Source organism: Corvus brachyrhynchos, unplaced genomic scaffold (assembly GCF_000691975.1).
Source record: "Corvus brachyrhynchos isolate BGI_N302 unplaced genomic scaffold, ASM69197v1 scaffold32, whole genome shotgun sequence".
NCBI lineage: Eukaryota > Metazoa > Chordata > Aves > Passeriformes > Corvidae > Corvus > Corvus brachyrhynchos.
In genome coordinates this window covers 8861928-8883167 of record NW_008237919.1, presented here as the reverse complement: position 1 = coordinate 8883167, position 21240 = coordinate 8861928, and the positions used below count along the sequence as shown (strand labels likewise).

The window sequence follows — 21240 nt, the reverse complement described above, 5'->3', positions numbered from 1 at the left end:
AAAAAAAAAAAACATAAAAAGGAGCTTGCTCTGAAATAATGGAAAATGAGGAAAGCTTTGTATACACTCTGTCTAGAAGGAGCCCCTTTACACCCGTAAAGGCTTTAGAGGCATTCTGGGGCTTCTGCCCATGTTTGTACTACTTTCCCAGCACTGCTGTTGTAAAGTATTTCATTAAAAGCCGGTGTCTGTACATCAGAATGAATTGGTAGCATTGGTGAGCTTCATTTTATTTTGCTTTATTTCTCCCCCTCAAATCTTGTTGAGTTGTCAGAAAGCCTTGCCCTCTCTCCTTGCAGCTGAAAAAGAAAATGTCAAGCAAAGTATGTAATATCAAATTATACACGGCACTGAATGTACTCTGACAAGTCATGGTAGTAAATTGAAGTTCTAGATGGGAGAGCCCAACGACAGCAATGATTCGAGAAAACCCAGTACACAGATCTAGTTTAAATCAAAGAAATTCTGAAAAAGAGCCCCTAAGGATTATCCATTTTCCCTCCTATAATAGATGCTTCTGAATTCTGCTTATTGCAAGAAATAAATTTTGGTTTAGGCATTCCAGCACTTGCAAAGTGTATGTATGACAGTGCTGAAACCAGATGAGGAATTGCACATTGTTTGAAGGTCTTGGAGGATATTATGAACTGTGGAACTGAAGGGTTCTTAAAATTCCTGCCAGTGCTTGGAAAATCCACTGTAGTATTTGTAAGTTTAAATTATTTTGATGGTTAGAAATGTCGGCTTCCTTTGAACTCTTCAGCTTAATTTAAAAATATATAGAAACCGTGGGGAGGAGAATACAGCTCCATGGCAAGATTAGATAAAAAGGCCTTTATAACAGGCCCATGTCTGTGACCGAAGGTTCTGCAAGATATGATTTATATCTTGGGAGTGTTTTCCTCCTGGTCCTCACCACCATCACCACCCCCGCTTCCCCACCAAAAAGTGTGTGAGTGCAGTAGAACCCGTGTTCCTGTGGCAGCCACGTGCAGTTTCCACACACAGCTGAGGATGGCCCTCTGGGACAGCACCTTGGCACTGTGTTTGTGGCACAAATGGGATGTGCATGCATCGGCCAGCGAGGATCACATTATTTGGGACCAACACTTCAGCCCACCCGCTCAGGACAGCGCCCGAGCGCTGCTGAGCATCCCTACTGCTGCTCCAGGTCACCTTCCTCCCCTGAAATTTGCAGGAGACAAAGCGTGGGACAGGGACCTCTTCAGATTTTCTATCAAATTGCAGCTGTCACGGTTTGCATTTGTTGTAGTGCTTTTCTTCAGATAAATTTAGCTCTGAAATAAAGCTCTAAATTCCATACCTCAAGGCATGAACAATTTGAGCTGTTTGTTGCTCAGTGCAAATATGAAAATGGCTGAAGTATAGGTCTGTGCATATGCACACACACAGAGGCAAACATATATTCATAATAAAAACCACATAAAAGTAGCCAAGGTTTAGCTGGAAAAGATCTGCCAGTACTTGCAATGGTGACGTTAAATGATGCTCCCTGTTTGAATCCAGTGTTACAAGGACAGACCAGTTGGAAATTGGATTTGGTTCTGGACACAGGAAAGAAGGGTAATTTGTAGCATGTTATTACCTGAAACTAAACTACAGACAGCAGAATCTATTCATTGGCATACACTTCAACGTTTGTTTCAAATGTATGCATGAAAGTAGCTTATTTACTTATTTACTCTATGTTCTCCAAGTTTTCTTGAGGCACTGTATGTGTATGTGTATATGTGTGTGTTTATTTATATAATTTTTTCTTTCCAGGACTTTATTGATTGTTGGTGATAAGTATAATTTGTGTCCTCCACTTCTGTGGAGGACTTTTTAATATTTCTTGCACTCAGAATCAGTTTAGCATCCACTCATTCCCCATGTTTCTGAAGGGTAGCCTTGTGGCATGAGTGTATCTTGCTGTTGTTCCTAAAGGCGTATGCCCCACAATCCTAGCATTCCTCTAGGGGACCAGGTATTTATTCATGTTGTAGCTGGTCTCATTAATTATTTGCTGTCTATGTAAAGCACTCTCCAATTATACCACCAGGTACCTGTTGTTAAGCTTCATTTATCTTTGCCTTCATTGTGCTTTTGCCGTCGCAAATTCTCTTGCATCGCTGAGAAATGCTGTTTATTCCCTAGTACCTGATGTTTTACAGTCTCCTGACCTGATTTTCCCAAACATCTTTACAAAAAGTAATAGGTACTCCTCAACTTTCTGTTCTTCTTCCAGCTCGTGTGACCATAGCTGCAAGAAAAGACAGCCAGTGGGACATACAATTTAATAAAGACTATTGTGTTTTTATTCTTATTGTATTTTTATTATTTCATTTTCTCAAACATTATTTGCAATGCTGTCTTTATAGATCTTGTTCTCTTTTCCCACAGGATTTGCAAATAGAGCGAGAGAGGACCGTGTATAACATTTCTGGTGGCTGCACAGCCCTAGTGGTTGTGTATTTATTGGGGAAGCTTTATGTGGCAAATGCTGGTGATAGCAGGTAAGTGTGTTGTCTCTCCGTCTAATCCTTTACCCCAAACTCCCCAGGCCTGGTGTTACCGAGTTCCTTAAAAGCAGCCACTATCACAAGATTCTGTTTCTTGGCTGGACACTTAGCACTTCTTGCAGAAATGCATGCAAGTGCCAAGGATAGAGTTCCAGTATCTTGAGCAGTGGTTGCAGTCAGGGAAACTTCTGATCCTGTAGCAGTTTCTGAATGACTTGAGGGTTGCAGAGAAGTGGAAAGGTGCTAAAAAGCCATTGAAACAGAAGAGATGTTGGGCGTGTAGTAGAATTGTGTTGAACACTGACAAGGTGACTGCATCCAGAGCAGCTGGTAGGGCTGTATTTGTTCTGTAGGAAGTCCTGTGTCTCTTGTTGCCAGGCTTAGTCTTGATAGGCCATTTGGCTTTCAGATTTTCATGTAATTGAAGGTAGTGATCAGTAAGCAAATAGCTGCTACTCTTGCGTCGGGGGCAGAGGAGAGGGAGACAGACTATCACAGTATAGGTTTTTTGCTTTTCCTCTTCCACCTCATGTACTTGTACATTTCTCATAACTGAATGCTGTTGCTCAGGAGCTGTTGCTTTGTTTTATTTTGAAGTTGGGTCCTTGAAGACTCATTATAAGCTTTTTCTTTGTCTTCTGATGCTGCTGAGGATAGGAGCATACTGGAAATCTCTCACTTGCATTCTTTCCCCATCTCTAACTCTGCCCTTACCATCATTGGAGAGAGATAATGAGGGTCTTCCTGCAAGACTTCAGACTTCACATGTTTCTTTTGGCAGTGCACTGTATAAACAGGACAGGGAGAATAGTTCCCATGTGATACGAACTGCTGTTGTATTCTGTTAACAGCCAAGTAATTAATATCTGCAAAGGTATTGAACCATGTTGTCTTTAGGTGAAGACTGCTGTGGTTATGTGTTTGTGTTTAAGGTTTGTGCACACACAGTTCGTGTTTGTAGTGTGTACACCCACGTACTTACAGAGACAACACTCAAAAGTGAAGCGTTTTGTCGTTTAAACCTAAGATTTTTATTGCCTCTTACTGATTTAAACTGTGTAGGAAGTCAGATAAATCCTTTGTGCGTAAAATTCCTTTGCTTTTTACCTTGGTGATTGTTTTTAAGATGCTAAATTTGCTGTATAGGTTGCAAGTTGTGCACCCAGTTTCTATTGACAAGTGACCTATTTGAAACTCCTTTTTGCATCATGTCAAGTGAGCCCTCACATGGTAGCTGCAACCATGTTTGAAGTGATCACCTGTCTTGTCAACAGAACCACTAGCTGAATGACCTTCTATCTCTTCTACCATTAAATTAGAAATAATCATGTTTTCTTGTGCTATTGTGCTTGAAGTACAGTTGAATCTGAGTTGGCTAATTTGCTTTATTGCCTCTTAAAAGTGTGCTGTGTAAAACTGGCCATGCGGGACTTACTTCTGAGTAGCCTAGTACTTCTAAGATCTTTGTTTCTAAATGACTGGAACTGGCTGCTTCCAGTTCCCTCAGGATTCCTCCTGTGCTCCCTGAGAGCAGCCTCAGCTCAATTGCAGCCTCTGATACCCAAGGGCAAGACAGTCCGGTTGGCAGTGATCTGCAGTGGGTGCCAGAGTATTGGTGTAACTGTAGTTAAACATACTAAGTCTTCAAGGAGTTTTGCATGTTCATTAAGTCCACCCAAAACATCTCCTCAGAAAAAGAGGGAGAGCGGGAATCAGAAAGGAAACCATCAGCAAGATTGGGTGTTATTTGAACCAGGATTCAAATTCTCATTCCTAATAACTTGTAATAAAGTCCCTTCAGATTCAAAACAGTTTGGTTTTGCACTTTCCAAATGGACTTCACTGAAGATCTCTCATATGCTGAGGAGAATTATCCCAAAATCTTTCATTTTCAGGTAAGTCCATTCCTAGACTTTCCTGGCTCAAAAGAAATTTTAAAGCTTTAAAGTGTAGATCAGTTGGTCTGGGTCTTTCTCCCACCAAATCCCCTTTCCCACTTACAGGGAAAAAACCAGCTATTGCAAAACATCCGACTTGCTGTCATGACAAAAAGGACGTTTTAGGACTAAACAAGCCACTGAGGTTGTCTGCCCATTGCCAGGGTGCACAGTGCATTCCTGTATTTTGAAGAGCCCAGTTATGTAGTCAAGAAATTTTACTTGTGTTAGTTGGAAAAATATGTTGCTTTTTGCTGTCTCATCCCTCATGTGGTCAACTTTGTGGTTTGTACAGATAAAAGGGAGGGTAGTGAGAAATACAATAAAGAAACTACTTCAAGAAATGTTTATCTGCTTTTTAGAAGAAGGGTCGGTTTGTTCTTTCACTTAAATAGGGGATGCCTTCTTGTTGGTGTTGGAACTAGATGCCAAAACCCTTAGTTCTTAGTTCCCCTCCTCATTTGCGCCTTTCCCCTCTCCTCATTCTCCTCCTTCCGTCTCTGCTACCCCACTGGAAAAAGCCGGCAAATAAATCAAGTTTAATTTCCCACAGATAGGAGTCAGTGAGAGAAGATTTCGTGTGGGAAATAAACATTTTGGGTTCATGTAAACCTCAGTTATACTGCCTCTCCCCAGGTGAAGGTTAGGTTTTATAATTTCAGAGAACTTCAAAACAGCAGAGGCTTTTAAAGGTGGATTTTGAAGAGCTTCTGCTGTTGGAGGACCAAGGTATGTGCAACAAACTGTTCCTATCACAATGAGACTAAGGCAACGTTAAGTGTGAGACTTGAATAATAATGTACTGTGTGGTGCCAGCTATACCTCAGACTTATGTCTGTGGTATTCAGTTTATCCACCAAAGCTTCTCAAATCTAATCATTTCATGCCATGTACCCTGGCAGTGTTGTATAGCAGCTGTCCTTTTGTAGTTGATGTGTAATTACATCATGAAAAGACTTTAATTACCATATTACTAAATTACCAGCCAGCAATCCTTTCAGGTTCAGCCCTAGCTCACTTCTGTATGGACTATTAGGCTTCTCCAAGCTGAACACTTTTGGTTGGTGTAAAAGGGAGGAAAAACTGTGCTAATTGTAGGTTTTGTTATGAACTATTATTGAGCTTGATGTTATGGCATCACTAATGTCAATGATATAATTAAACTTCTGCTAACGATGCAATCACAGTTCTGTAATAATTACATGTTAACTGCACATGATACCAGAACCCTACTAAAAATGAGGTGATGTATTCAGAGCCTGATAAAAACAACTTGGAAGGAACTGCTTTCATTCTCTAATGGCTTATCTGATCATTCTTGGACTCTGCCATAAATATATATATAAATACTTGTACAGTCAAAATTAATATCTGAATATCAGCCAAAGCTTTTTCTAATGTTTCTTTGTCTCTCTCTCTTCTTTTCAGTGATTAGCATTGTCCATGCAAGGTTATCTGATTAGGAACTGATAGTGCTATAGTCAGCTATCCAATATATAGTGCTTTTTTTGGTGAGCATTGAGGCGCTGTTTTTTGCTTACCAGCATGACATATTTACTATGAAAACTAGGCCATTGGAATAGCTGCTATTTTTTTCTTTTCTTTTTTAATATGGAATAGTAAATCTTCTCTGGTCATTGTTTTAAATAGTGTCGTTCAATTCTATATTGCTAAAGTGACTTTTACTTCTAAACTGCCATAACACGCCTTGTTAATCTCAGTTCTTTTTAGTTTTATGCTCTTTATTAGGATGTTGTTTTATAGCTACTGATGAAGCAGTTGTAAAACAGGGACTTAATGTTTTTACTGATTACTGCCCAATTATTGTATAGCCTCATGCAACATAACATTTGTCCAATATCACTACAATGACTATAATGCAATATGATCATATTAACCATCTTTGGCACGGGCACTGTTCTGGCTTTTGTGTTGTCTGGTTAGGGAGCTGCTCAGAGCCTGCAGGCACTTCCATTTTGTGCTGTGCTTGGAGCCATGTAGGGTAGCTGTGCCTTTATCATTATACAAGAAGCAGAATATCACAAGTTGATTTGACTTTTCCATACACCCTGAAACCCTCACTAAATCTGCAAATGGGTTCATGGGCTTTTTTTGATTTATTGGCAGAACATAGCATCAAAGCAAAGAGCCTGATATTTCGAAGGCTTCACGGACTTGCAGGGTCACTGAATTTTTTGCTTTGCTTCATCAGCTCTTTTTTATCATCTTTTTGCCTCCTTGCTTTTGCTCCCCAGTACTTATGTTTTCAGGGCATATTCACACTCTCCTTGAACGTACATCCTCATGTCCAGAATAGATTTTCTCCTCCTTTTTGCAAGTGTAAAATTAATGCTAAGGCATTTGGGCTTATTAAATGGTAGGAGCTTGTTGAGTGATTATTTTTGTGATGGTTTTGTGTGGGTGCAGGTAAAGTAACTTCATTGGTACTTCAAGAGACCAGGTGTGGGAGAGTGTGTTTATAACACAGTCTTCTCCCAGTGTAATAAAATAGTGAATTGAAAATTGAATTTGTTTACCTTTTCAGTTCTTTCTGGATTTGCTGCTTGTGTTGAAGCTTACTACATTTATAGTTCCTCTTCTTTGTCATGGTGCTTGTCAGCTGCTTCCCTCATGGTTAGTTCTTGTTATAGGAAGTCAGATTTGGGGGCTTAATTTGTTTTTATGAAGTAAATGAGAGGGGCATGGAAACAGCTATGTGTCTGCTGACTGGCAGTGTAGCTTAAATAGAATTTCTGAGAAGTCAGTATTGATGATTCTGAGCCATTTTTGTGGTTCATGGTATCTGACCTCTTCCTTGAGGCAGTCCAGCAGGGTTGTTTTTGCCAGAGGCGCTAACACTGTGTAAGGATGGAAACTAAAAAGTGTTCTTATATATTGCTATTGTAGAACTAGTTTAATTTAGTCTTTGGTTTACTGTTTTTCTAGGAAGCTTTAATTTTCTGTTTTTCATAACTATTCATCTTCTAAATGGTGTGTATTTCCCCTGTTTTCTGCGAGTGGTCTGCCTAAGCCCTCTCTGTCTTCTTACATCTGTGTCTACGTAAACAACAGTAACTGTGCTTTATACTAGAGACTTAGAGGTCTCTAGGGGAAAGACTAACTCGGTTACTAAGCTTCTCCAGTCTGCAGTATTTGGAAAAGCATTCTTTTTCATGTCTTCTCCTAAAGATGGGGCAAAGAAAGTTTCAAAAGTGAGCAACACACAAAGGCCGTGCAATTGGTAGGGATTTCTCTTCGTCCCCTGAAGTTCTCATTCCTCCAAATTCTCAAAAGATGCCTCCCCTGAGGCAAGAGCAACACTTACAGATTGTATGTTGGCTGATCTATGGTACATCCCCTTTTTAGGTTATTATTAATTCTGTGACAGAATCACTTGAAAATAAAAAATGTTAGATCATTTCAGGGCAACAGATAACCTAAGTCTGGTTTGCTCACAGGTCTGTGTAGTGAGGAAAGACTGAATTCAAAGCAAAGCAAGTCTCTGCCATGTACATTCTCCTTCACTGCAGTTTGATAGGTGGAGAAGTCTGATCCTGACTAGCCCAAAATGTTGGAAAAGATTAGCCACGTTCAGGAGACATGGCCATGTCCTCTCTTTCTGTTCCCTCTGGCTTTTTCCTTAGAAGCACGATTTTCAGGCCTGCAGAAAGCCCTTCTCCCCTTTTCCTGCCTGGCCTCCTTCCAGGGAGAAGCAAGAGCACAAGATTCATTGGAATGACAGCAACATCAGATACTGCAGGATTTCGTGCTGGGTAAAGCTTTTGAAGGCACTTCAAGAAACACTTAAGGCAAGGTGTGAAGAAAAGGTGTTGGATCAGAAAGAAGTCATTTCACTCAAAGGGCAGTGCTAAGGAAGAGCATTTTCTAGTTATCCAGTGGATGACAAGTTCAGGTTACTGGCATGTCATATCCAGCACTGACTTGGTAGAAATTGTTCATTTGGTAGTAAATGTTTGTAGGCTTTGAAAACAAAACAAATGTCCTACTTCTTTTTCAAACTCTTGTTTTTCCTGGGAGAGCATATGCCTTAGCAATACCTGTGGCAATTAGCAGGTACTAAAGTCATTGTAAACATTTTCAGTGAGGAATACATTCAGTTAAATCATTGGTCCTTACCACACAGACATTATCTTATGCTACAGATAATGAGGAAGGAGAAAAATTTTGGCTATTCGAGTAATATCAGTAAACTGTAAAGCCACAGTTCATTGGTATTGGTTTCCAGGAATAAAGAATTCTATTAACTTTAATTCTCATGGAGTTTCAGCCTTTAAAAAAAAAAAAGAAAGGCAAAAAAAAAAAGCCAACAAACTCCAAACAATCTATCTTTTTAATCTGTGCCTTTGTAGCTGAGCACAGAGACGTGCAAGTTCTTCATTGCAGTGTTGCAGGGCCAGGGTCAATGCATGCAAAGCAGCCTGGGCACTTGGTTCTCTAGCTCCGATCTGTACTTTGGGAGGGGGGCCAGAGGGAGCACCCCAGGCTTGCTTGGTGAATGTTTCAAAGTCTGCTGTGGTCCTTACTATGTTGAAAAGCTTTTCAAGTCACCTGAATTCAGCAAACTCAAGGCAGCCCAGGCTGTTCAGTCTCAGAAGCAGCTGTGCAATGCTGCTTGAGCCCTGCTCCTGAGACTTTAAGTAATGGCCCTGGTCACTTCTGTGTGGGTGAATGAAGCAGGACTTGGGTAAAAATTCACGGATGAAGAGCAAGCAGAGAGCGTGACTTGCAGTCTGCTTTTGCGTCTCGATCCAGCTTGTTCCAATATCCTGCAACTGGTGCTGAGTTAAGCAGAAAAGCTGAAGTCCAAGTAGATAGGACTTTAGGTGCTAGAATTCATTCTTTCTTTGTCAATGGTAAGACAGCGAAGAGCAGAGAGGTAAAAAATCCTTACTTCTTCCATCTTACATGGACAGCCATATCCCAGCCATATCACTGACAAAATAAACACTGGCTTGCACAGCAATGCCTTCATCCACTAAGCCTAGGTTTAGTTGCCATAGTAACTTGTCGTGGAGATGAATGTGATATCCTGGACAACAGGGAAAAAGACTGATTCCACAGATACCAGTCCTGAGGCTCAGAGCTGGCCACAGAGATGTGACTGCACTTCTTTGTTCATTTCCCTGGCACGGCCTGAGTAATTGGTGGCCTGGTGTTCAGCCATGATACAGAAACATGGTGGTCTGTCATCATTGCAGCCTTGTACTTAACTGTGTTCAGATGAAGAATACACTGAAATCATTGGGGCAAAATGAATCCTAAGAGGGCAGTAAATCTCCAGCCTAAGGCTATTGGAGCCAATGGTGGGCAGTTTTTGTGTGCTAGTAGTGTCACTATAAACTGGCTTGTAATAGTTCTCTAGCTGCCAGCTGAAGCCCTTTCTGAAAGATTGATGTGTTGAGATGTAAACTACCAGGAGAGTACACACAGTTAATTACAGAGCATTTTAGTTTAGTTTATTCACATTTGGGTTAGTACTACTGGAGCTGGAGTAGACGATACTAGGAGTGTAAAGGTAAACTTATAAAGTCACTATTGATTCAATAGCAAAAGTTACTTTCCCAATTAAGCAAACAAGAACATTGCATTCAGATAGGTACTGCCATTGCATTAGTGATGGGGCGGGCATAAAAAAATATATATAATTAGCCCTAAAATGAAACCCCATTGATAAAGCCAAGTGCTAATAATAACTCCATACTTAAGATTTCATCAGCCAGGCAATACACTTCAGGACCTAAACTAGAGCAGGGAATTCACAGTAGAGTCCCATGGGAATGGAGCTGCAGCCTACTAAAGAGGCACTGACAACTAGAAGCATACCACTCCAGGGGTCAAAAATGATGGGGCAACGTGTCTTCTCCAAGCTATCTCCTCTGTGGACTGCCTGCAAGCTCAGCATTACATTTAACTTAAAACTGTACAGTAGTGATGCAGAAACAACTGAAGTCATTTAGTTCCATTTTTTGTGACAACCAGGTGCTTCTCATGGTTAGATGCAACATATAGGGCAGAGGGAGGCTGCCAGTGGTAGAAAATCCCTTTAACTGCTGCTTACTAAGTTGTTAGTGAATACACGAGATGGAATACCAGATCAGTTCTAAAAATTCTGATTTCTGTTATTTTTTGATGGCAGTAAGAAAGATCCTGACTGGTTCAGGTGCTACTGTAGATGGGAAGTAAGCCCTTCCATGGAAATCTATGTTATTCTGCTTAGAGAAACAGCTTCTGTTTGCCTATTTGTGATCCTTTATTAAAAATAATACAATTAAATCAGACCGCCAGAACAGTGGCTTTAGAGTATTTCAGCAGCCTCATTGTGCCCAAAAGCCTTCTCCAAAGGAATCACTAAATAAGCACTAGAAATAGAAATATGAGTGAGTCAGGTAATTGGAAACAGCGTAAAGCTCTATACATGTGTGCAGGAACAGCTCATGTGCTTGCAGGTGCCTCTGAAAGACAACTTTCAGGGAGGTTTGCAGGGTCTAGATTTCATAATTTCTTTCTCTGCTTCTTTTCAAAGGGAGGAGGAGGTTCTTGTCTTGCCACAGGAGAGGTATAGCATGCTTGGCTCCATGCTGCGGCAAAGACGTGAAGAAAGGACCTTGAATGAAATACCTGGGAATGCCCAGTCAGTGTCCTAGTGGAGCAAGGGCTGCACTTGGCAGTTGTGCTGCTGAGATACTAACCCTTGGAGCAGCCAGGGTGGCTGGCAGTCTGCAAAAAGCCTTAGCAGAAGTTTGGAAGTGATCTTCATTGTTCTGGCAGGAAATGCCAGAGCACGCTCCTGTAGGAAATTACTTTTGCAATACTTCACCAAGGCAAGTTCTCACACCTTTTATTGGCTTGAGGGAGCTGAAGTTCCCCCAAGCGATGAATGAAAGTGTCTGAGCAGCCTGCTATAACCCACAATGTAACATGAAACTACATTGTCCCAGGAAGAGCCACAAGCAGGGAGAGTCTGCTCCCACTTAACCTTGGCTTTGTTCGGCTGAAAGAAAAATGATCCAGTGTTTCTATCCTGTCACAGGGTTTCTGTGAACTGGCTTATGTTTGTGCTGAAGAATACTAAGAAATCAGAGTGGCAGGACTGTTGAGTGACAGTAAATGGAAAGTGAGGACAGAGACAATTTTCACTGGCTCTACTCCTTCCCTGGTTTGTTGCTTGTTTTCTTCTTGATAGTGATGCCAAGAGTTGGGGCATTATCTTAGATATTACGGGTGGGAGGCAGCCAGAGTGTTTTTTCCATTGGTGTTGCTGAGGGTTGCTGCTTCCACCTGAGTTTTATGGTGATGGATATATCATCACTGGAACCTGTTTTAATGCCAGGTAAATGTTACATAATGGTTTGTTTCACTATCTCCAGCCTACCTTAATTCATAAAATTAAGGAAATCATTTAAAGGCTTTACACTATAGAATCATGTTGTTAGTGAATACATGGGATGGAATATGAGATCAGTTCCACAGTTACTGCCAGCACAGTGAGGTGTTTGTTCACCTGGTTTTTAAAGAAACATTGAGAAATGGGTCTGTGTGGGACTAAGTGGGAGTAATTCAGTTTTAAGTAAGTAAAACCAAGTTGCCAATGCTGCATGTATTAAAAGTTATCAGTAATCGTAATGGCTGTAAGTTCCAGTACTTCATTTACAGAAGAGAAAAACATTTCTCATTTTTATAATTTTATAGTCATTGTCTTTCACTTCTTAGCAATTAAGAAAAGGTAAAGAAATTTAAAAAATAAAAGCACAGCTGGTTTGAAGCTTATCAAACATTAACAATGATCTTTCCTGGATTGTTAAAATATATGCATTTAGTTACCAATGTAAACAAGCACCCATATAGACTGATTCTATAGTAGTTCTAGGATTTACTTTCTTTTTTCCACAACTATCTTGTGACACACCTAATTAAAATCTACTGCTTAGTTCCCCCTTGAATGTAATAAGACCCTGCCTTATTCTTTCTGTCAGTTTAATCCCTCTTTCTTTTTCATTGACACATTTCTAATACCTTTGCAGAGAGGCCAGACACTTCTGCTTCATCTGTACTGAATCCACATGCTTAACACCTTTTGACAAAATGGATACATCCTCCCTCTGGCTTGGAATTGATATACACTGTCAAAAAGGGTTTTCTGAATGGTCTTTCTCTGTCACCTTTACCAGATTTTTATCCTGTGTTGTAGAAATGTGCAGTTTAATGTTGCGTTTCAAATAATTTTTGGCTGAAAAAGTGTGTAACGGAATCAGGCTGTCCCCTGAATACTCCTAAGAGTTGGAGATGTCCCTTTGTTTTGAACACCAGAATCCCAATAGACCTGTGACAGCAGTGGAATTACACTTTTGACCTTGTTCACTAAAGTGTTGCTTTCTCTGTATGATTAAATGAGAGTAACCAACAAGAGGTTCCTCTAAAATGTATGAATTTCCTGTATTTGTTTCTCATAAGAAACATAGAAAGGATGCTGTGCAATTTTCAGCTGATTGTGTTTTCCACAAAAGATAAACAAAAAAAAAAACCCAAACCCTGCTTGATTCGAGGAGAGGTGGTAGTTGTTAGCCATATTAAAAATGCAAAAGCAGTTGATACATCAATATTTTCCTTAAACCTGTGTTGTTGCTACATCTTGAGCATCACAGCAGCAGTATAGCGCAGTGGCAGATTTTTGTCCTTTTGTTGCTTCAATCTCCATGTATTTTAAAAGCAGATGTATACTAAGGCACCAAATATGATTTCTAAGTATTGAATCTGAATATAGAAAATAACTGTATACTTAATATTCTGTGTGAATTTAGCTGATCATTCTGGACTATACTCTCATGTGAAGAGCACTGCTTTCTGTAGATGCACATGCAGCCTTTTAAGCTCCTGGTGTTTCTTTTCATTTGCATGTGACTGAGCAGACATAGCCGGCTGTAGGATTTGCCATGACTGCCAGTCCTGACTTGTGCATTGAGCCACTGGCACATCTCTTGCTCCCAATTTAGTTATTCAGGGTGTGGTTTCGCTGGATCAGAAGAGCTCGAGAGGCCAAAAGAGATACAAAATCAGATTCTTGTTTCTTCCATTTTAGGCTACTTCAGCTGTGTTTTGGGAAATTTTTTCCTCAATATATTCCAGTTTACTGTGAGTATCCCAGCTCTGGATTAGTGAACATACTTTCATTGTCATGCAGAGGATGTGAAATGCAATGGCAAGTACAATCCTGTAGTTCCTGTGGGTAGAGAGTTAGGGTTCAAAAGAGAGGAAAGGACTCAGGGAAATCTAGTTTGTTTTTAGAAGAGATCAGAATAAGTGACTTACTGGCCTCTGTGGCTTCAAGACTTCAGAGCAGTTTCTCGCTGTAGACAATGGTGTGTGGAGAGGGCATCAGAGCATGGAGGGCAATGCACTGAGGAGTCTGCAGATCTGTGACTCCCAATTTCCAATCCTGCCAAAAAAAGCTTTTCTTTTTAATTACTACTTCATTGGTGATATAAATTAATGATTGGTGTGGGTCTGAAGCAACCTTGTCATCAGAGAATATTTGGTTAGTGTTGACATACTTGTTCTCGGCAAACATGAATCATCCATCTGCCTTTGGCAGGCTCACCCTGTGGCTCTGCTACAATGTGTTTCACCAGTGTGGTGGAAATTAAAATGTCACTATTAAACATGGCAGAATCAGATGCTCTCTGGGAGCTGCATCTATTCAAGGAATTCTTGCTTCCTATGTAGTTATTTCTGACAGTTTAATAGGACAGCTGTATTCTGGCATAAAATATACATTCATATATCCTCAATACATGGGGAGTTTAAATGCTTTCAGAACACTACTTCCTTGCATACGTGTGTTTCATGCATGGCAGAAGCAGTAATGCTAATGTAACTGCTGCTTAGTTGCCATGTTGCTGCTTAGTCCATTAGGAAGTGCAAAGTCAAAATTAATTGTCCTGCAGGACGGTATAGAGTGGGTCTCTAAAAGCAGTTGCTGGAGCTGTTTGCAGCTGCTGCATCAGCCAGGCTCCCTCCTTGTGAGCAGTTATTGACTCTGGGCTATTGAATTCAGGGCTCTGGAGGTTGCTCGGTGGAAAAAGCCTTCAGTCGCTGGTTGGCAGCTCTGTCACTGCAAGGTCACAGAAAGGGCACTTCAGTCTCCAAACCCAATTAGGGCCTTATTCGGCACCTTTTCAATCACAGGGGAAAATCCCACCGAGCAGGGTGGCTCCCAGGCCAGGCTTTTGCACCCAGCCTCCTCAGTGAGATAGCCAACAAATGTGCCCATTCTTGTCACTTGGGCCATCAGAAATACCCTTTGCTGTCATGAAACAGCTAAGCAGTTAGTGCAGAAAGGTCCCAGTATGGGTTTATAAGCTCACCACAGTTGAATTTGGACCAGTGCCTTGTACGTGTATGTCTGTGTCCCTCCCATTACTCATATCTAGAGCTGTCTCATTCCTCAGATCAAATCATATGACTTTATGAGCAGCTGTAACTTGCAAGTTGAATAAAGTCCAACTGGTGAAAACATTAATGAAAAACATAAAACTCTATTTTACCAGGTATCAACAGTATTACTTTAATTCCTCCCCCTCTGAAGAATTTTTTTTTTGTGTATGTGTGTGTGTGCTGGGTTGTGCTTTTCATCCCAGGTGGCTGCCAATTCTGGTGAAAATAAATTGAGCTATGAAAGGTTGACCCACTCGCCTCTGAATTGCTTTTTATTTGATGTGAGTCCCTCAGGGCCAAATTCTACCCACAGAAGTGAGAATGACAGGTATCAACATATATAGAAAGTATGTCAATGTGCACAAAGAAAAAGGTGAACCCCAGACTGGTCTCAATGGTCTTTAAAATATGGATTTCCTGTGAAGTGGTGATTAAAGGGGAAGCAAAGAATAATTAGAAAATTAGCCTGATGTGCTAACGGTTATATCAACGTGTGGTTTTATATTAGCTCTTTCAGACAAGCAAAAGATCAGAAAATCCCTTATGACTCACTTAAACTAGTGTGTAAAATTTGGTTAGTGTCTGATAGCTCCTTTGATCAGTCTGGTCTAGACTGTTGCCAGAGTATATATTCTGTAGTAAACCCACAGACCCCTTAAGTGGAGGCCTACTCAAGTGAATCAAATAACATATAAAAAAGTTATATAAAATGTTCACTGTCTGCGTAAATAAATCTGGTTCAAAGCTGAATACCTCAGGAACTGCAAAAATAAAAGCAAATGTGTTGTTGCAGAAGAGAGGTGGTAGAGTTCTTAATCTGTATTTAAATGACTGTCTCAGAAATGCAAAAGATTTTCAGCAAACTTTTATTATTTTTAATTGGATAGGCATTTTTGTAAGCCTGTAATGTAGTTGGATTCCCTAAAGTAGAAAAAAAATCTGTCCAAAATTATGCACAAATTTGTTTTAGGAAATTAAAGAGTTGCAGCTACCATGTCTGTCTCAAGTACATAATACTGGTTTTAATTAAGGGCCAATGGGAACCTTCAGTGTATAGGCTGCACTCTTGCCACCTCTAATTTCTACATGGGATTATTTGCAAGGAAGTGCTGGAAGTCCAAGAGCATGAATTTTATTACCTTTCAAAGCAAATCAGTTTTCCCCTCATTGCCTGAGCTTCTTCCCACATCTCCCATTGTAGTACCATCCTGAACCTATCTGCTTTTTGCAACGTGAATCTCAGAAATGTGAACAGTTCATTTAGTCATAGATAATGCTGCTGCCTTTTGCATACTAGCAATAGTAGATGACAGTCTGGAGAGAGTTTTAGTCCACTGGCCTAACCACAAGGCTTGGAAATCTATCCAGTGCCACTAATTTTAGAAATTCAGGTTTGTACCTGAGTTGGTTTTCTCAAGATGCCTGTGTTTTGAATTTAGAAGTTTAAGTTTTCAGTCTTTGTGTGCCTACTATATTTGTTGGTTGCTTTGCAGTGCTATCAGAACACCTGGCATAGAAGTAATGATAGCAAATCAATCAAATTATCAAGGGAAGTAAGCTAACTCATAAATAGGACGTCAGTGGGGTGAAAAGATCACAGAAATGGGACCATTTAAAACATAGAGAAACTAAAATCCAAGTGGCAAATACATTTTTAGCTGCACCAAATTCTGTCTAAATTCAAGAGGGGAGCTGGTACACTGCTGCTATCCAAACACTGAATTAATCTACTGGTGGCTGAGGCAGTTCCACAACAGCCGTTGAAGTCTTTGGGATGATACATAGTTTACCAAGCTCTTCAAAAGTGCCAGGCATTGCTCTGCTTACAGAACTGCCTAAGTAATGGAAAGATAAAGGAACGTAGTTCTGTGAGTGAATACATGAATGTAGAATGCAGAAATATTGGGTGAATTCTCCCTTCCTGTGACTTGTGTTCCAGCCAGTGGCATTACACCAGGGAAAGATTGGACCATATTTTGTGTGCAGCATAGCAGATTGTTAAGACGCAACAGGCAGGTGTTTGAGAAAATTTTCTCTCTGCCATTTGCAGAATTGTGTGTGAAATCTCCTGGCTAATCTACAATCATTCCATTACCTGCCATCTTTCAGCAGGTAACTAGTTAAATTTGTGTTAAATAGGATTTGCTTTGCTATTTCCATTTGCTGTTGGAGTAGAGATGTTCTGACATGACATATGACCAGTCAATAATTGGAAAGTGCTTACATGAGTCATTTGAAGCCAGTAGTTTAGACAGTGTCAGCCACAACTGGTATTAAAACCTGCAAAGAGTTGTTCTACAATCACTGATTCTGCAGCATCTCCTCTGGGTGTCTGCATTTCACTTAATAAGGATACCCTGTAGACATCAATTGAAATAACTCTTGCCTTTATTGCTTGGATGTTTTTGTGAGCTCTAAAATGAACTTGGTTTATACAAGTATACTTTGTTACTCAGCCTGAAGGACGCAGGGCAGGAATTACCCTGTTCTGCTGACAACCTCAGTGGAAAAGAAATGTCTTTATTTGTCACGATTCTGAAGAAAACGAGACTGCCACTGTACCCCATGGTTTTCTGGGTTTTTTTACCTTCTTTTTCTATGCTGATGATGTTTTATTACTTTTACAGGGCTATAATAATCCGAAATGGTGAAGTCATTCCAATGTCTTCAGAATTCACTCCAGAGACTGAACGCCAGCGACTTCAGTATCTGGTAAGAGACCTGAGGAGCAAATAAGGTGCTGCTGATGACAAGCATTGCCTGGTAATATCTAAGGCTCAGAGAAATGATACTGAGTTGCTGTGACTCAGTGAAGGATGATGTGTCCACTGAACACCAGTGACTGATCACGTATGTCTTTAAACCATCAGCAAACGTGGAGAAAACCCTGGTGGTGCAAATCTCAGTAAAAGGACTATTACCTCTTTGGCGAAGGCCATCGACTAGCATGGCTGTGCTTGTGTACCTTGTTCAGCTGCATACCCTTCAGCAGCTCATTGGTGTTGGATTTTGAGAGCTCAGACACAGAGCTAATGAGCCACAGATGTATTTCAATCCATCCCAGTGCTTGCTGTGTGACAGTATAAAGTACCACAGACTGCTCTTTGTATGTGAATGGTACTGCAGAGTTTGATTAATTTACTCTTAACGGTATGCTGGTTGTATCTCCATCAGGGGAAAGATAGCCAACTTAGAAGGGATCTCAGTGAACATTAGTAGCTGCAGGATAGGATGGGTGATCAAAGACTAGTTTTATTTAGTGTAGCAGCACCCATAAAGCTGGGACAGGGTGACTAGCTGGGAACATGTGGGATGCTTTATAGACCAAGCTGTGTTGGCTGATAAGCTGCCTGAGTAATATAAGTCAAAATGTATGGTGTTATTTTTCATACAAACCATCCTGTTACTTTTTAAGGTTTTCATTGATGGACAGGTCAGTTGGTTGAAGTCAATTAGTTGTTTGTCAAAATGCCATTCCTAACATGGCTGAGAGATTTCCTTTGTGCTTCTTCTGGTCTCCTGCTTTTTCCTTTTAGAAATTTAAGCTTCGGTCAAGGCAGGCTTCACTCTCAGCCTTGCCTGACTCAAGGTGGACAGGCCAAGGCCAGTGGTGTTCCCAGGTCTAAGGTATCTTCTATTTTCAACCTGGACCAAGCACTGTGGTTTGAAACTAAGCAAAACGCCAATGTTTGGAAGGTGGTGGTGTAAGGTTTTAAAGAAAAAATTGTGTTTCCTCAATTGTCACGTTTGATTTTTTTTCAGTCAGGTTCATCGGCTTGAAGCTGAAAATTTCAGAGGAAGTACTGCTTTGGGACTATTCATATTCAAAGAACCAAATGGAAAAGAGGCCTAATAAATATTTACATTTCAGTTACATTTAAAATAATTTGTTTGCCTCTAAAATAAAAGGTGTCTTTAGCATCTAGGGAGTCCGCTACTTCTGTAGGAAATACGAGATAAAACATTGCCTACAAGGGGTTTTTTTCTTCTCTTTTGATGTGCTTTCTGGCTTATATTTGAAACCAGTAGCTGATCTGAAAAACATTTCTGCTGTTTCCTGTGGAAAATTCCTTTACCTTTGTTTGTCTATTTTAATTCTGTATGTAACAAATATGCCAGGTCTATGGGTATCACGTTCAAAGAGAATACATGCAAGACAGCAAGAGCATGAAACAAAATTACAGATCATTTCAAACATAACACTCCCTAAGCAAGATTTTTAGTGTTTAAAAAAAAGAAGATTACCCCAAATTTCTTGCAAGGTTGCCATAAGCATTACACTCCAAAGTTTGCATCTGTCTTGCTGATTAGATCCCAAATAATTCCTCTTACTCGCTTGTCTGTCCCCAAGTTCTGCTATCAGTCTATTATTCTACCATCAACATCTCTCGTCTGTTGTTCCTGTCTGAAAGTTATTTACTTTGAGTGTATCTTCTTATTTGCAGTTAAAGCTGAGTTTCTTTGTTTCAAACATGGTGCGTTGCTGCTCCTGCACAATAGGAAGAAAATAATTTAATCACTTCAGCATTAATATTCTACTTGGTAAATGCAAAGATACTGCTCGCTATGAGGAAGTTACTGCACAAGCAAAGGGAGGGTATGGATTTACAGCCTGCAGGCTGTTCCCTGTGCAGCAGACACTGTTGGTGCAGTCAGGATGAAGGAGCTTTCCTCTGCCTTTAGTGCCTGTTGATTGCTTCAGTCACACAGGATGTTCTTTTAGGCCCTCTTTTCTGAGCCTTAATTTCTGTGTGGAAAGAAATACATGGGATAATGAGTTGTTCAGGTCATGTGAGTATCTTTATGTGAAGTCCTCCAATCTAGTCTTAGACAAAACTGTGCTTCAGCTAGTACTGATAGAGTAACTGAGAGGGGAGGGAAGCCAATGTTTTTCCTGTCCTGGCAGGTTTATTGACATGCATCCAAGAATGGCCTTGGCAGTAGGCCTCTGGCATGGAAACCTGAAAAGAAAAAGTTGACTATCCAGTTGTTCTGACTTTGAAGCAGCTCTGAGCATGGTCATTGCTCCATAGGAGGGCGGGCAGCATACAGCTGCAGACTTCAGGCAGGCTGTATGGCAGAGACAGACTTCTGTGTCAGGCAGCTTGTGAGAGTATTGCAGAAGGCAATCAATCCTTCAGTCAGAGAGCGCTTCTTAAGATGTAAAGTGTGAAAGCTTTGCACCAGTATTCCCTTGGTCCTTCGGCTTCTGTAGAGGTTCAGTGCGCCATGGCGCTTCCCTTCCACTGGTGGGCATTCAAAAGCCTCCTTTTTCTTTGAATTTCTGTCTCTCTTTTGCTTTTAGCACTGTAGCAGGAGAGCTCCACACAGCACTTGGGAAAAGTCCTGGCTTACCATATCAGTGTATCTTGAAGGGAAAAAAAATCCAGTATTGCCTGGGAGCTGCTCTGGTACATTCAGCAGTTGTGCAGGCAATGACAGCCAGAAGCAATTTTCCTTTCATCTTCTGAGGAGACTATTAATTCAGTCATGATAGTCTAAATTGCAACAGTAAATAGGATCGATTTTGTTACTTATTCCATTGGAAAATGTGTTTAAAATGAATGGTGAATTGAGCATACTGCAGATGGGTGTATTTCTACTAGTTACTGAAGTTGCACTTCTGAGATGTCACGTGAGGTCAGTGTGGTGTTTGTAGCATCTTCATGAGTGCAGCCAAACAGCCCCTCAAAAGTTCACCAGAAATGGTGCACCACTGCTGCCAGTGCAGGTGTCACTGCTAGTAGAGACTAGGTGGCCACCAGTGACAGTGACCACAGATTCTCTTTGTGTTTGCAACCATTCAGACAAAGGTTCATGAGCCCAGATAGTCATGGGCTCAAAGGGGATCTATTCTTACATTGTTGCTCAGGTGAGGATAAAAGTGATACTAACTCACCTGCTGAAGGATGCCTGCAGAACCTGAGCCTGAAGAGGAAATGCACCTAGATCTCCTAAATGTCCAGTCAGCACTTCAATTACAAGTCAGTCAAGATGTAATTCTCTTACTGTTTGTGGCTCCCTGTATCACCCAGAGTAGGATTGCTTCAACCATCTGACAGAGTGCATGATGCTGTGGTAAAGGAGATGTGTGGTTCTCTGGAAAGGGTCTGGGCCTTTCACAAGATAAGAGACCAATCAAGGGATGGATTTGGCTTCTATTCTTCTCCTTCCTTTTACCACCACATCCTTTAGTTTTAATCTCTCTTTGGTTTAAATGTGTCCTATGAAAATGGCTGAGTCATCTGCAAAATTTCCGGGTGCGTTGGGCTGCGCATGCTGTTGAGAGCAGTAGTCCCTTGTAGTAGAATATCCTTTTGGAGAAAAGG

The 21240-nt window shown here is 40.7% G+C and overlaps 1 protein-coding gene and 1 long non-coding RNA gene across 2 annotated transcripts in view; one reads left to right on the top strand and one right to left on the bottom strand.

The window, feature by feature from the left end:
* PPM1H (protein phosphatase, Mg2+/Mn2+ dependent 1H) overlaps positions 1–21240 on the top strand; it is a 139823-nt gene that overhangs the window by 80131 nt on the left and 38452 nt on the right. Inside the window, exons 6-7 of the mRNA XM_017733089.1 lie at positions 2404–2516; positions 17539–17623. Coding sequence (XP_017588578.1) covers positions 2404–2516; positions 17539–17623 — 198 coding nt within the window. The remainder of the gene's footprint in view (positions 1–2403; positions 2517–17538; positions 17624–21240) is intronic.
* On the bottom strand, positions 13519–14145 carry LOC108446485. The gene is made up of 2 exons (XR_001861691.1): positions 13787–14145; positions 13519–13697 (listed from the first exon to the last, which is right to left on the bottom strand). It is a non-coding gene; the product is annotated as an uncharacterized LOC108446485 (long non-coding RNA).